Source organism: Plasmodium gonderi (assembly GCF_002157705.1).
Source record: "Plasmodium gonderi DNA, contig: Chr14, whole genome shotgun sequence".
NCBI classification, from domain to species: Eukaryota; Apicomplexa; class Aconoidasida; order Haemosporida; family Plasmodiidae; genus Plasmodium; species Plasmodium gonderi.
Window position 1 is genome coordinate 503,175 of NW_021628939.1, and position 14,445 is coordinate 517,619.

At 29.1% G+C, this 14,445-nt stretch overlaps 3 protein-coding genes across 3 annotated transcripts in view; 2 read left to right on the forward strand and 1 right to left on the reverse strand.

Moving 5' to 3' along the window:
• Positions 1 to 2,560: 2,560 nt before the first annotated feature.
• On the forward strand, positions 2,561 to 5,434 carry PGO_140940 (protein phosphatase 2C domain containing protein; the record flags this gene model as incomplete). The annotated part of the gene is made up of 3 exons (XM_028690088.1): positions 2,561 to 4,781; positions 5,102 to 5,157; positions 5,408 to 5,434. 3 exons carry the CDS (start codon positions 2,561 to 2,563, stop codon positions 5,432 to 5,434), a joined length of 2,304 nt encoding a protein of 767 aa, XP_028545889.1.
• A 769-nt stretch (positions 5,435 to 6,203) lies between these two features.
• On the reverse strand, positions 6,204 to 8,402 carry PGO_140950 (U4/U6 small nuclear ribonucleoprotein PRP3; the record flags this gene model as incomplete). The annotated part of the gene is made up of 1 exon (XM_028690089.1): positions 6,204 to 8,402. The coding sequence occupies one exon, from the start codon at positions 8,400 to 8,402 to the stop codon at positions 6,204 to 6,206; it is 2,199 nt and encodes a 732-aa protein (XP_028545890.1).
• Positions 8,403 to 11,652: 3,250 nt separating this feature from the next.
• PGO_140960 (HORMA domain protein) overlaps positions 11,653 to 14,445 on the forward strand; it is a gene marked incomplete at both ends in the record, with an annotated part of 3,231 nt that continues 438 nt past the window's right edge. The window contains one exon of the mRNA XM_028690090.1: positions 11,653 to 14,445. This exon is cut by the window's right edge and continues 438 nt beyond it. Coding sequence (XP_028545891.1) covers positions 11,653 to 14,445 — 2,793 coding nt within the window.

A 14,445-nucleotide genomic window follows, 5' to 3' on the forward strand; every position in this document is an offset into this window, starting at 1 on the left:
GATTAAATGATATGTTACAACCGAGTTGTATTTTTTTCAGTTGAATGTGCAACGTGTAACATTTTTCCCTTTTCACCCTTTTATAAGTATTTAAAATGATTTATGTAGCTTTCATTTAAGATGGATGAGGGAATTTATTCTATTTTATTTTCCACATAACGTAAACGTTTAGTGAAGCATTTATTTACGCCTTCCTTTCCACTTTTTCTATTTATATATTGTGGAAATCAAGTTATTAAAACTGTTTGATTGATTTCGTAAAAATGTGTACATGTATTTATTCGTTTTTTTAGGAGTACATATATATATATATATATATTTTTCTTCTTTTTTTTTTTTTTTTTTTTTTTTTGTCTTTGTGTTTTTGTTTACGCCCATTCTTATAATCACTTTTTCTTTTTTCACGTCGTTATAAATGTTGCAACGAAAGATCACATTTTTGCAAAGGTCTATCTTGTGAATATTGTTTAAGTTAATGAAAAAAAATAAAATAAAACAAAATAGAATAAATGACAAACAAATAAAATAGAAACATAAAAAAATGGGGAAAAATAAAATGGAAAAATAAAAAAATGATAGTGTTAAAGAATAAAAGCAAAAAACGATAGTGAAGAGTTCATGCGTAGCGTTCGCTTAAAGACAGATTATCTGAACTGCTTATTTAAAGTATATATATATTTTTTTTTCTTTTCGTTTCTTTCTTTCCTTCTTTTATGCTTTTCTTCATTTCTTCCTTCTTTCATTCCTTTTTTTTTTTTTTTTTTTTTTGTTAGCGCATTATCTGTTTTTTCATGTTAAACCTCGTCCACCTTAAATTATGCAGTATCTGCTTCATGGCATGATGCATAGAATTATGTATAGATTGATATATGTGCATGTACTACCCTCTACGAGTACATTTAAATATATATACATACCTTTACACATGTAATGAATATATATATACATATATACTTTCTCATGAACTTTCTGGCGAAGTTTCAAATGCAAATTCATATATACATATTTCCTCCACTCGCGTTTTATATTCCTTTAATTCTTGTCATTAGAGCAACATGGTAATTTCTTATTATTAACTATTTATAGATTTATTAAAAGCAAAATGTGTTCCCGTCGCTCATTTCTACCCCAGTGTACCGCATTTCTCACTTTTACAGTTTTATTTTTTTTTTATTTTTTAATTTGCATTTGAGATGTTATAAATGAAATTCACTTTTTCATACTTCACCGAATTTTAATAATTCATTTCTCTTTTTAATTTTTAATCATATTATTTTAAGTTAACGTGTTGTTACGTAACGTTGGACTCAAATGTAAAAGTAAATTAGACAGATATTGCATATTGTCTTGCACTTCAACATATTCATGTTTAACTTTTCCTAATTCATGTTTTTATTTATCAGAGCATTTTACTTCTCCCTATCCCTTCACCTTTTGCTTTTAATTTATTATGTAACATTGAAAGTCTTACATTATAGTGCATCCACTTCTATCTTTACAAAGTACCTGCGTGAGCATGCTCATTTGCACGTCGTCTAATAATTTAACTAATAGACCAACTAATAATCTAACTCTTATATTCACTCATTTTTTTTTTTTTTTTTTTTTTTTGTTATTGTTATTGTTGTTGCTGCTTTCTCCTCGAAAAGTTCCATGTATATGAATCCACTTCATATGTTTAACATTCACATCTATACAACTACATGCACATATATATGCATATACGCATGCATGAGGAATGTATACATTTAGCGTGCACATAGAACGTTTAAACACCTCATCATCACATGAACGAGCAAAATATCCACAATATATGTATGTAGAGACGTGTTTCATTGGACATATGAAAATGTATAATCATTGTACGAATTCATTAATCCCCAATTGTGCAGATTATTTATCTGAATATGTTCTTCTCCCGAATACCCTTCTTCCCCTCCATACATAAATACGTGCACACCCCACCTTCGACACATGACATTTTATGGTTAAAGTTTTATAATTCAAGTAAATGCAAAAATGCATATTTTTCATTATGAAAAAAGCACAATTGCATACGTCTTTTATATTCATTTTTTTCTTTCTTCCTTCTTTTATTCATTCCTGTTTTTTTTTTTTTTTTTTTTTTTTCCATCCCTTCTACACCTATATATTCATCATGGAATGTTAAAATTAATCCTTACCTTTCTTTTGTTTGCCTCCGAACATGTGATGAATTGAGCTCGTATTTTCCTTTACTCACCTTTACTCTCCTTTTTACTCTCCTTTATTATTTTATTTTGTGTATTTTATTTATTCTGTTTATTTATTCGTTTTGTGTATTTCTATCCTTTTAGTTCCTTCCGTATGACCATTACATTTCTCACACCTGGCATAATTTTTTTCACATTTTTGTAATTAAAAAAATGTTTATGCAGTGATGTACCAACCTGTATTGACACATTCCACATGCAGGACTACCTGTACTTAGTCCCATAACAACGCAACTATAGAATTGTTTCCTCACGTCATATCTAATCGAATACATATACTTATTACATCCACACGTCGCACATCAACCATGGGTAATTGTATGTCCATTATTAGTTATTCCAAATTCAAATTAAAAAAAAAAAAATTGGAGGATTCGGATGTGCATTCAAACCCAGATTACGAGAGCGCAACTGATAGCAATATCCGTGATAAAGATGAAAAAAACAGAAAAGGAAAAGACTTAAAGCATAATCCAAATTTAAACAATTCCAATTGCGATAAAAAAAGTTTTAATGTCATCCATGAACATGATACAAATTCCATATATTCAAGCAATCCTGGTAACTTTGATCAAAATGAGAAAGATGAACAAAAGCAGCCTGTTTCCAATGAGGACATTGGTTACCTACGAAGGGAAGAATCGGATCATCATATGATAATCCAGAAAAACAAAAAGAAGAACAAAAATAGTAACAATGTGATAGGAAATGACGAGATGAATCAAAACGAGGGAAACCAAAACGAGGTGAACCAAAACGAGGTGAACCCAAATGAAGTGAACCCAAATGAAGTGAACCCAAATGAAGTGAACCGAAACCAGGTAAACCAAAGCGAAGTAGACAGAACCAAGGTGACAAAAAAAACGAAAAAAGAAAAAAGCGAATCCAAATCTAATATAAATGGAAAAGTAAAACGGAGCACGTCCAAAGACAAAAATACAAAAGACATAATTCCCAATAGTACGCATAACGACAGAGATAATTCAAAATCAAACGAAACACATGATTATAAAGGAGATGTGTTTTCAAATAAGAATTCCTCATTTAATAGCGAATCAGTTAATAGCAAGGATTTGCAAAAAAGAAACAAAAGAGAGAACTTACTGAACATAAAATACAGCAATATGATATTAAATGATATAAGAGATGTAGACATTATTGTCGTTTTTTTATTTAGTCTTTTCCTTTATTTTAATGCCAATAATATAGTAGACATGTTGGATAGAAATAAAAAGGATAGATATTCTCTTAGGAATTCATTGAATATAAATCATGATATCATAAAATTCCCAACGTTTCCCAAAGAAATTATTGACAGTTTTTTGAAAAATGATTTTACTTTATTAAAAAAATATATAAAAAATAAATGTAATAAGTTGAAGAAGAAGTATAAAAGTACATATTTAAAAAAAGTCACAATAAGTAACGAAAAGGGTGAAAAAGTAGAAGCAGGAGAACAGAATCAAATCGGAAAAACAAATCAAAAGGATGAAAAAAACACAAAAAAGAAAAGTTTTAAATACGAATTAAAAGAAAAAAAAGAAAAATGCACTTTTTCAAAAATTATTGAATCTGTTGATAGAAATGAATGGATTCATAGAGACATAACCGAAATACCATGTGATCAAAATTTGCCAGATCTGAAAATTACTTTTATAGTTATGGGGGCATATTGCTTTTACCAAAAAAACATGAAACCATTTCAAGATAAAAATACTTTTTTTTACAAATCCCCATCATATGCTTGTGATGCAGAAATTTCTGTTGCATGTAAAAAAGGAAGAAAATTAGATTTCCCAAATCAGGATGATTTTACAATTATACAAACTAATGAATGGATTTTAATTATGGTATTTGATGGACATGGGCCATCTGGTCATGACATCAGTAATTTTGTACATGTAGTACTCCCTTTACTTTTTTCATACAATATTGAAAGAATATTTGAAAACCCTGTTCGAACAATGAAAACATTATTTTATATGATAAACTGCTACTTAGTTAATTATTCCTACTGTATAAATAATAATATAAATCCAATTAACATAAATTTTATTGATTATAATTTAAGTGGAACAACATGTACAATCATACTCTACAATTTTCTAACAAAAAAAATTTATTCTGCCCACACAGGGGATAGTAGAGCTGTTATGGGAAAACAAAATGAAAAAACAAACACATTTAGAGCTTATAATATTACTGAAGATCACAAACCATCTTTAAAATTAGAAAGAGAACGAATTGTTGCATTTGGTGGAGAAGTGAAAAAATTGCAAGGAGATGTTTCATACCGAGTTTTTGTTAAAAATGAAATGTACCCCGGATTAGCCATGAGTAGAGCTATAGGTGACATTACTTCGTCTTTCATTGGTGTTACTTGTGAACCTACCATAAAAATATTTGACAAATCTGATGAAGACAAGTTCATTATTGTTGCAACAGATGGTATCTGGGAATTTATAAGTAGTGAGGAATGCGTTCAGATGGTTTCTCGAAAGAGGAAGAAGAAGGTGCACGTTGCCATGGGTCAGTTGCAGAGTCAAACCGTGAGGAGAGATGATGAGTTGAAAGAGGGATAAGCGTGTGTATATGTGTGTATACATATGTATGCACGTATATGTATATATATATATATATACATGTGTTTTTGGATGAATGAAGATCATTTATTCAACATTTTAGAAATCTCCATATTCTCCTTGTTTTTGCTCTACCTTTGTTACTATTCCGTAGTACCTCAACCCGAGTTCTTCTTCTTCTTTTTTTTTTTTTTTTACCACCCCTAAACCGAATATAGACACTTGTTAAAAATTTTTTTCTCCTTTTTCTTTTTTTTTTCGTTGCAGAAGAAATTATCAAGGAATCTTGGAGAAGGTGGGAACGAATTGACACCGTCGATGATGTAAGTAAAAAGTGTTTTATGAATTTTTTTTTTTTTTTTTTTTTTTTTTTTTTTTTTTTATGTTCATTAAACAGCGCTATAAACTTTTTTTTTTCTACATTGTGGAATGCAAATAGATGCTTGTTTTATTTTTATTTTATTATTTTTTTTTTTTTTTTTTGAGTAATGTAATTCTTGAAATTTTTATCATCAATTTCTCACTACAAACACATTTTTTTATTATTTCTATTATTGCCCCTTATTTTTTTAGATGACACTGGTTATTTTATATTTCTAATTTTATTCTCGCTCTATGAAATCTTATGCAAGAAGAAAGACTGTTATAAATGGATCTCTATTTGGACAATTTTTTTTTTTTTTTTTTTTTTAATGCATATTTTGAAGCTTTCTTTGTTTATGGTACTTTGTTTATGCCATTTTGTTTATGTCTCTTTGTTAATACCACTTTATTTTTATGTTTTCTCTCGTTAACAAAATGAGAAAACTGTTGCCGGTTATAAATTATTAAGTCAATAATTCGAATTATTAAAATATTTAAATGGGGTAAAAACGTGACAAAAATTTTAAAACAATAAAAAAAAATTAAAAAGGGGGCCCCCAAACCCCCACCACAAAAAAAAAAAAAAAAAAAAAAAAAAAAAATAGTAATAAAAATAGAAACGCAAACTAAATAATGAACAATAAAAAATTAGTGATGTACGCAAAAAATAAGGAAATGGCATATTCATTTAACTAGTTCAGGGGTACGGTGGTGGGGGTAAAGGAACAAATCAAAAGGAGAGAGAAACATTTTCTCTGCTATCTCCCTCTCCCAAACATCCACCCTAAGAGTGTTAAATATGGGCACACACAAATAAATGTGTATTTATATATAAATATATATGTATATATATATGCTTACATGCATGCATATACATTTATTGATTTCAAAAAATTTACACATAAATATACAAATTTACAAGTGTGGAAATATATATATTTTTTTTTTTTTTTTTTTTTTTTTTTTTTTTTTTCCATTTTGCATTCTCTGTGCGCCCCCTCCCACTTTAAACATCGCCCAAGACATTTCTTTGCTTTCTGACTATGTGGTAATAGTGCAGTGCATCATGCTTTTGTAAATAATCCGTTATTTCTAATTCCGTTTTTGCAATTATCATCTTCCAGTTAAGAAAGTTCTTCTTCTTTACAGTTCCACTCCAAATTAGGGTACAACGACAACCCTGATTCATGTGAACATTTGTATTATCAGTAGGATAATCTTCATTAGTATCAAAACTGGATTTTATTTTATTTCGATCTCCTTTTTCTTCATCATTACTATTATTTTGATCCTGTTCAATTCCCCTTCCGCCTCTTCCTCTTCGCACCTCCCCCCCCCCACCTTCTTCCTCATCTTCATCTTCATCCTCATCATCGTCCTCATCATTGTCGTATTCATCTTCATTCCACTTTATTCTTCTAAATATTAATCTTTTGTATCTCTCAATGGAAATATGCTTCCCTTCAACAATAATAAAATTATACAGAACGGACATAAAGCAGACTCCCGTTAAATGCAACTGCTGTGCATTTATATCTATTTTGAATATATGTTTTTTATTTGACAAATTTGTAATATAAATAACTAGGACTTCATTTTCTTCATTAGGATCACATATCCATTTATTCATTTTTTTTTTGCTTTTTTCTTCTGGATTTAATTTTCTTTGTTGATTTTGTTTAAAATGTCTCAATTCTCTTTCTTTCATTTGTTCTCTTACTTCTAGTTCTATTCTAGAAGGATTCGAAACAGCACTGTCTCCAAGAATTCTCATTAAATTTGATAATTTCATCTTAGGAGGAGGTGGCGGAATTAACCCGATTCTAATTTTATCTTGTTTTTCTCTTTCCTTTTCTTGTCTTTTCCTTTTTCTTAACTTTTTTCTTTCTAAGGGTGTTAAGAACATGTGTGGTGTGGTCTTTTCTTCTTTCTTATCTTCGTTCAATGAAACTGGGTGTTCTATATAATTTGTTATCCTTTTAAAGTTTATCTTATACAATTCATCATTAATTATGATTTCATTACTTTGTAACAACAGCATGTTCTCACTTTGCTTATGTACCAATTTGTTTACTTCCATACATGTGCTGCTAACATATTCAGAAAGATCTTTATTATTATTTTTCTCTCCTTTGGTTAAGGAATCTTCCTGTACGCTTAAATTTTGTTCTATTTTTTCATCTGCATGGGAACTGTTGTTAGTTCCGTTATGACATAATGTACTGTTATCCATTTGTAATTTCCCTTGCCAAAGAGCCTTTTGTTCATCAATGTACTCTTTCAAATTTTCTTTATTTTCTATTTTTTTAAATAGAACTAAATCCCACTTTTCCATCATGTTATACTTTTCTTCCTCATTCCACTCCTTTTTTGTCACATTTTTTTTATTAATATCTATTAAGTTCGGGTTGACATTATCATTTAGATCATTATTTAAAAAGTTTAAAGACATTTCTTGGAATGTTTGCACATTTTTTTTATCTTGCATAAATTTTTTCAAATCAAAATTCATCTGAGATTTACTATTATAGTTTCTAGAATTTGCTAACTTAACAAGGGAACCAGGTGTAACAAAATTAAAAGCATTTTTTCTTTTTTTTTTACGAACACTTTTTATTCTAGAATCAAACCATTTTATGTCTTCATTTAAATTTTCTTCATTATTTTTATTTAATAAATCATTTTTCTTTTTTAAAATATTATTTTCTTCTAATTTATTAATATTCACTTTTAGGGTTGAATACGTTATGGGTTTTATATTAATAACATTTCCTTCTTCATCTATTTCTCTACCTTGTTCATCAAATTTTAAAGGTTTAGGTATAAAATCTACTTTTCTTAGGTTCTGTTTAGCACTCTCCTCAAGCCTACTAGCCCTTTTTGCCCTTTCTATAGCTAATTTAGCTGCTTCAGTTGCTTTTAATATACTTAAATGGATGGCTGGAGAAAATGCCGCGAAATTTTGAGTAGTCGTTGGGAACTGGGTTGGTAAACTTGTTATGGGATTCACTAAATTGGGTGCTCTATTCAAGTTCAAATTTTCTAAAATATTATTACTTGTTTTGCTTAGAAACACATTTGTATCAATAGTTCTATTCTGTTCCACTGCTTTAGTCAATTCAATCATTTTGGCTGCCTCATTATTATCGGCTTTCTTCTCTGCATCCCCCCATCTAGATTTTCTTTTCTTTTGAACCTCTTCCATTTTTTTAAGAACTAAAATAAGGAAAACAAAAATTAAGGGGTAAAATAAAAAGGGGGTGGGGGGGGTGAAAAAAGAAAAGAAAAGATAAAACTATTTTTTAAACAGTTTCAAAAAAAAAAAAAAAAAACAAAAAGGCACATCATCCTCTCATAAGCGTTTTATGTAATTCGAAATACTTCCTATTTCTTATATGTAGCGAATAAAAATGGTTTTGTTATGTAGGTTATATTTTTAGTCTGATTTTTTTTTTTTTTTTTTTTTTTTTTTTTTAGCCTATTATTTTTACTCTATTTTCTGCTCCTTTTATTACTTTATATCACCTTCAATCCCTTATTTTTATATTCTATGGAGAAGAGCAAAAATTTTGCTATGTTTATTTTATATGTGCATGTTTATCATCTGCTTGCTTATTGTGTTAAGGTTATTTATATGCATTTTTATGAATTCTTTGAGTTAGGGAAAATATTTTATATATCTTTTGAAATGATTTTTTATATATACACAATTTTTTACTACCACGCTAGTTTATAATGTGTCCAGGATCACTTAGAGGGAATGCTAAAAAAAAATAAAAAGAATATTTTTTGCGTACATGAGATAGTTATATATGCATGTCAATGTGTTACTTTATTAAAAGGAAAATTATCATGTTGTTTCACTTGTTTTTATATTAACTTTTTGTGCAGAGAATAATAAATAAAGCGCAGTATTTCAAATGCCGTTCTTTCTTTTTTCAATTTTTTTTTTCTCATTCTTGCGTTGAAAAAGAAGGTGAACGTAATCCGATACATTATGCCTAGGCTAAAAATTATTTACCAACTGGTTTAACAGTTAAAAAAAAAGTGACTTTTTTTTTTAATATTTTTCTTCATATGTTTTTTTTTTTTCTTTTTTTTTGTAGAAAAAAATGCCAATTTTAATTATGTGTATTTTTTCTATATGTTGGCATTATTTATCAGAATTATGATTAAATCATGTCCACATGCACTCGATTTCTAGCGAAAGAATAAGTTATGTTTTTAAGATCTTCCTAAAGTAAGGACAAATTTCTTAATTGTGAACTTAGGAAAAAAGGAAGTCCGTAAATGGAAAAATGTGAAATGGCTAAAATGGAAAAATGTGAAATGGCTAAAATGGAAAAATGTGAAATGGCTGAAATGCAAAAAGGAGAGAAATGACTAAAATGCAAAAGGGCGAAATGGAGGAAATGCAAAAAGGCGAAATGGCTGAAATGCAAAAAGGAGAGAAATGACTAAAATGCAAAAGGGCGAAATGGAGGAAATGCAAAAAGGCGAAATGGCTGAAATGCAGAAAGACGAAATGGAGGAAATGCAGAAAGGCGAGATGGCTGAAAATACCTAAAGAGAGAGGAATTCAAGCAATTTGCAAAATTCAGATACGCAAGATAGTGAAATGTACTTTGAGTTACGCAAAATTTCGTATGTCTAGGTTTTACTAGGATTTTGCATGAAACAAAGAATTTATGATGCGCCCATGTTAAACCTTTGAAACAATGTGTTAGGGTTATTTTTCCCCCTTCTTTTCATTCTTTTCGTTTTTTTCCACTTGTTACATTTTTCTTTATTCGAATTTGTTGTTTTTTTGTTACCCATCTGACATAATATTATTTCAATTTGTTGCCGTTTTGTTAGCACAGTTTCATTATATGCCGTTATTTGCTATTAACACTTTCATGTTCATGTTGTTATTACAATTTTAATGCTACATAATTAAAACCTTTTAATGCCCCCTTTGCCATTTGTTATTGTTCATCCTTTGTATCTCACTTTTTTGAAACGTCGTTGACATCTTTTTGATGCATTTATGACATTTTCTTATATTTCGTGTTTCCTGATTACCCTACATTTTCTTTCTTTTTTTTTCATCTCCCTCTTGTTTCTTTAGTACTGTATATTTTTTTTTTTTTTTTTTTTTTTTTTTTTGTATATACATTCATTTTTTTTTTTAATCATATTAACTTCATTGCGAAATTTTCTCCACCAATGTTTTCTAATTTTGATGATAGAAGATGTTTTTGCATTCTACTCTATAGTCAAAAGCGCTCTCAAATTTATGAAAACTTCAAAACTTGAATAATATTGAGAAGCTATTTAAATTATTCTTAATATTGAAAAAGTATTGTGTTTGATCTCCCCTTCTTCAAAAATTTTTTAGCAGACAGACAGAGACAGACACAATCTGTTATTCTTCAATTAGCCCTTGTGTCCATCTATTTCCTGTCACTATTTGTATTAGATTTTACATGATTACATGAACACAATTACAGATACATAAATGGCGAACACGAAATTAGTGCATAGTCATACATGTTCTTGTGTATTCCACCATTTTGCGATGTTTTTTTTAATTTTTTCATTATATAAATATGTATGCATGTATGTATATATATGCACACATATATACATATGTCTACATATATAATATACAAGCATTCGAGCAATTTTTGAAAACCTAAGCCCTGTTGTACGTACTAGAAAAAAAAAAAAAAAAAAAAAAAAAAAAAGGCAAAAGTAAAAGTAAGAATAAAAGAAAAATCTATTGTTCTTAACCGTTTTGTACCCTTATAACATCTGTTTGGTTAATTATTTTCTTCTTTTTTATGTGCTTTTTTTAAACTATAGTTTATGTTACCTAATAAAATGTCTGCTGTAGCAAACTCTTTCTTTTCTTTTATTTTTTTTGTTCCACATTACCTTTTTAAGGATGTAGTCTGTAATACGTGTGCATATTTTCGTTATTTTTTCTATGCAGTTTTTTTGATTTTTTTTGATTTTTGCAATTTTATTTTCTTCTCTATATTTATATAATTAACATTCTAGAAAACGTTAGACTATATTGGTAAAAGCTATATATCATTTTTGTTACCACAAGAAATAGATTGTCCATATTAAATTATTTTTAATAAGTCACATTTGTCAAATTTTTTTTTCTTTTTTTTTTTACCTTAACGCATGAGTTATTTTTTTGTGATATTGTTATGCTTATCTGAGTGTGATATGAATGCTATATGAATATTTTTGTTTAAGTTCAAACATACTTATGAATCTATGTTTATTCAAATCAAACAATTGAATACACATAATTTGTAAAAATACTCCTCGCATATTATATTTTATTATTTTTTATTATTATTTTATTTTATTTTTTTGCATATTGAATATTGTCCATTTTATTACTCATAATTATTTTGCTTATAACTTTCTATTTGTTTTTTCTTGTCACGATCAAAATGATTTCGCGCATGTCAGTCAGAACACACACCCAGACAGAAACGCTAACAAAACAAGATTCGATGAATATGCTGAAAAATATAATAAAATTAGGAATAAGTCTAGTGACATATTTACGAAATTTATTTGAAGAAAACGCATATGAAGAAGTGCATATCCAAGAATTAAAATTAAAAAAACTTCTTCCAATAAATCGAGAAGCACACATGATAATTAATTGGCTAGAGAAAGGTGTATTTGATGCGATAGAAAAAGAATATTTAAGAATTTTAATTTTAGACATAAATGATATATATGATAATTCAATCGAGTGCTATAAATTTAGTTTTTCTTACAATTCATTTATGGGTGGAAAAATTGGAATTACTTTAGAGACATCAAAAAATAATCCCAGTAATGTATCTACAGATAACATAGTGGAAGAAAAAAGAAAAAATTTTAACATAGACAGATTAAAAGATATAAAAGACAGATTATTGAATAAAAACAAAAAAAAAAAAGAAACTTCATTATGTTTTAAAAAAGATGCAAAACAAAAGACATATGAATTGCTTAGGTCATTAGTACTTCTGACACAAACATTAAATCCATTACCTGAAAGAACATACCTCTCGATGAAGTTACTCTACTATGATGAAATTGTTCCTTACAATTATCAACCTCCATATTTTAGAAATCCAGATAGTAAAGATTTATTAAAATTTGTTAATATACCGAATGAAGAACATGTTGGAAAAGTAGATACAGGGCATCACTACTTATCCATTATTGTCAATTCTACGTGTAACAATCATGACGAACAAGCATCTTCATACAACTGTACTGATGTGCACAATCAGGACACGAGTAATTCAAGTACCCATTATGCCAAAGTGGTGAATGGAGATTATTATCAGTATGATAATAGTGAAAGTGAATATCACTCGAAAGAAAAAAATCAACATGGACAGAACAATAATAAGGACTTCTATTTACATACAGATAGGAATAATGAACATCCCTATGGTTATCATGGTGTCAATCATAATGGTGATCATAATAAGTATGTTGAATATGATGAAGAGAATTGCTATAAACCTTTTCACTTTGACGAAAGCAGATATACATATCTGAATAAGCGATTATCGAAAAAAAGACATAGAAAACAAAACAAGAATCAATATATTATTATCGATGATGAGGAATATGATGATCAGGAGGAGGTGAAAATGAGTAACTGTCACATCAGTGAAGGCGTCTATGGTAGAAGTGGAAATAATCGGATTGTTGATAATCATAACGCCGCTCAGGAAAATCATGTGGAAGATCGAAGTGATGACTATGATTATTATGACGAATATGATGATGAATCGGTTAATGATTACAATAATGAAGAGGAATATTCCAGTTTTAGCAATGAGCAGGTGCAAAAAGGAACGAAAAGGAATTTAAAACTAATAGGAAGAAAAAAGAGAAAAACATTTTTAGCCCCATCTTTTTCTGCAAACCAAAGTTATGATAATATGTCACCTTCTCGAGCCAGATCAGTAGAGTGTAGTAATGATCAAGATTATAGTAGTAACTCAGAAAATAACGAATATTACAACAAGGTTGGGAAAATGCTCGTACACACCCATAGATATGACGACGATAAACATGATTGTGTGCAGGTAGAAAAGAGAGAAATAGAACAAATTAAGAGAAAGAAAAATAAATATTGGGCTGCCAATAAGAAGGTGTACGATAATAGTTACTATAGTAGTAATCCATATAGGAGTAACATAGAAAAAATAGCTACGAGGTTGTATGGTACTTCTTATGGGAAAAAACTCCCTTATGATAGAAGCAGGGACGAAGTCACCAATGAACTGAATAAAACTTATGATATTCGAAAAAAGAGTATGGAAAACACAAATCGTTTGAACAAGTCCCATAAATTGGATCTACCGAATCCATTCCTTGACAAAGATATAGAAAAAAAGTGGATTAAAAATAAATATGAGAATAAAAAAAATTGTGCCAAAACACACAAAAATAAATTCCTTATGAAAATAAAAAATAAAAAAAAGGAAAAATTAGTCTGCAAAAATTTAAAGAATAAAAAAACATTTCAGAAAACATTCATGCTTAAATATAAAAAGAAAAACATGCTGCATAGTATAAGAATCTATATCACTAGATACAAAATTCTGAGTAAGACAAAAATTAAGCAAAAATTTCCAAATGTAACCAATTGCGATATTGACACTGTTTTGCATAAACTCATGAAAGACAACATTATTCGGAAAAATGGATGTGAGTCATACACTTTTGTTGACGATAAAGGTTGTAAGAAGAAGAACCTTCAGAAAAGGTACGACCCACAGGTTGATTACTATCAAACGCAACAGCAAGTGGAGCTACAAAACCAAGGGGAGAAATGCACGGGAAAAACAGTTGAAAGTCGGGACGACGATTACACGGATTTTCAAAACGGACGACACAAAGATGTAAGACGGGAAAGCGGTGAATCGAATAGCCATCTAGATAAGAAATCAAATAGTGATCTTGATCAGAAAGGAAAGAGCGATATATGTAAGGAACGAAAGAGCGATATATGTAAGGAACGAAAGAGCGATATAGGTAAGGAACGAAAGATCGATAGAGCAAACGAGCCTGCCAAGGACGCCAGAAGGGACCCCCCGACGACACACCATCCCGCGGAGCACGTGGAAAATGAAGATGTGAATTTCACCAACGTGTCCAAAGAGGAGAGCGTACAAAATTGCGGAATCGAAAATAGTTTTGAAAATATTAACCAAAGTAGTCATCAA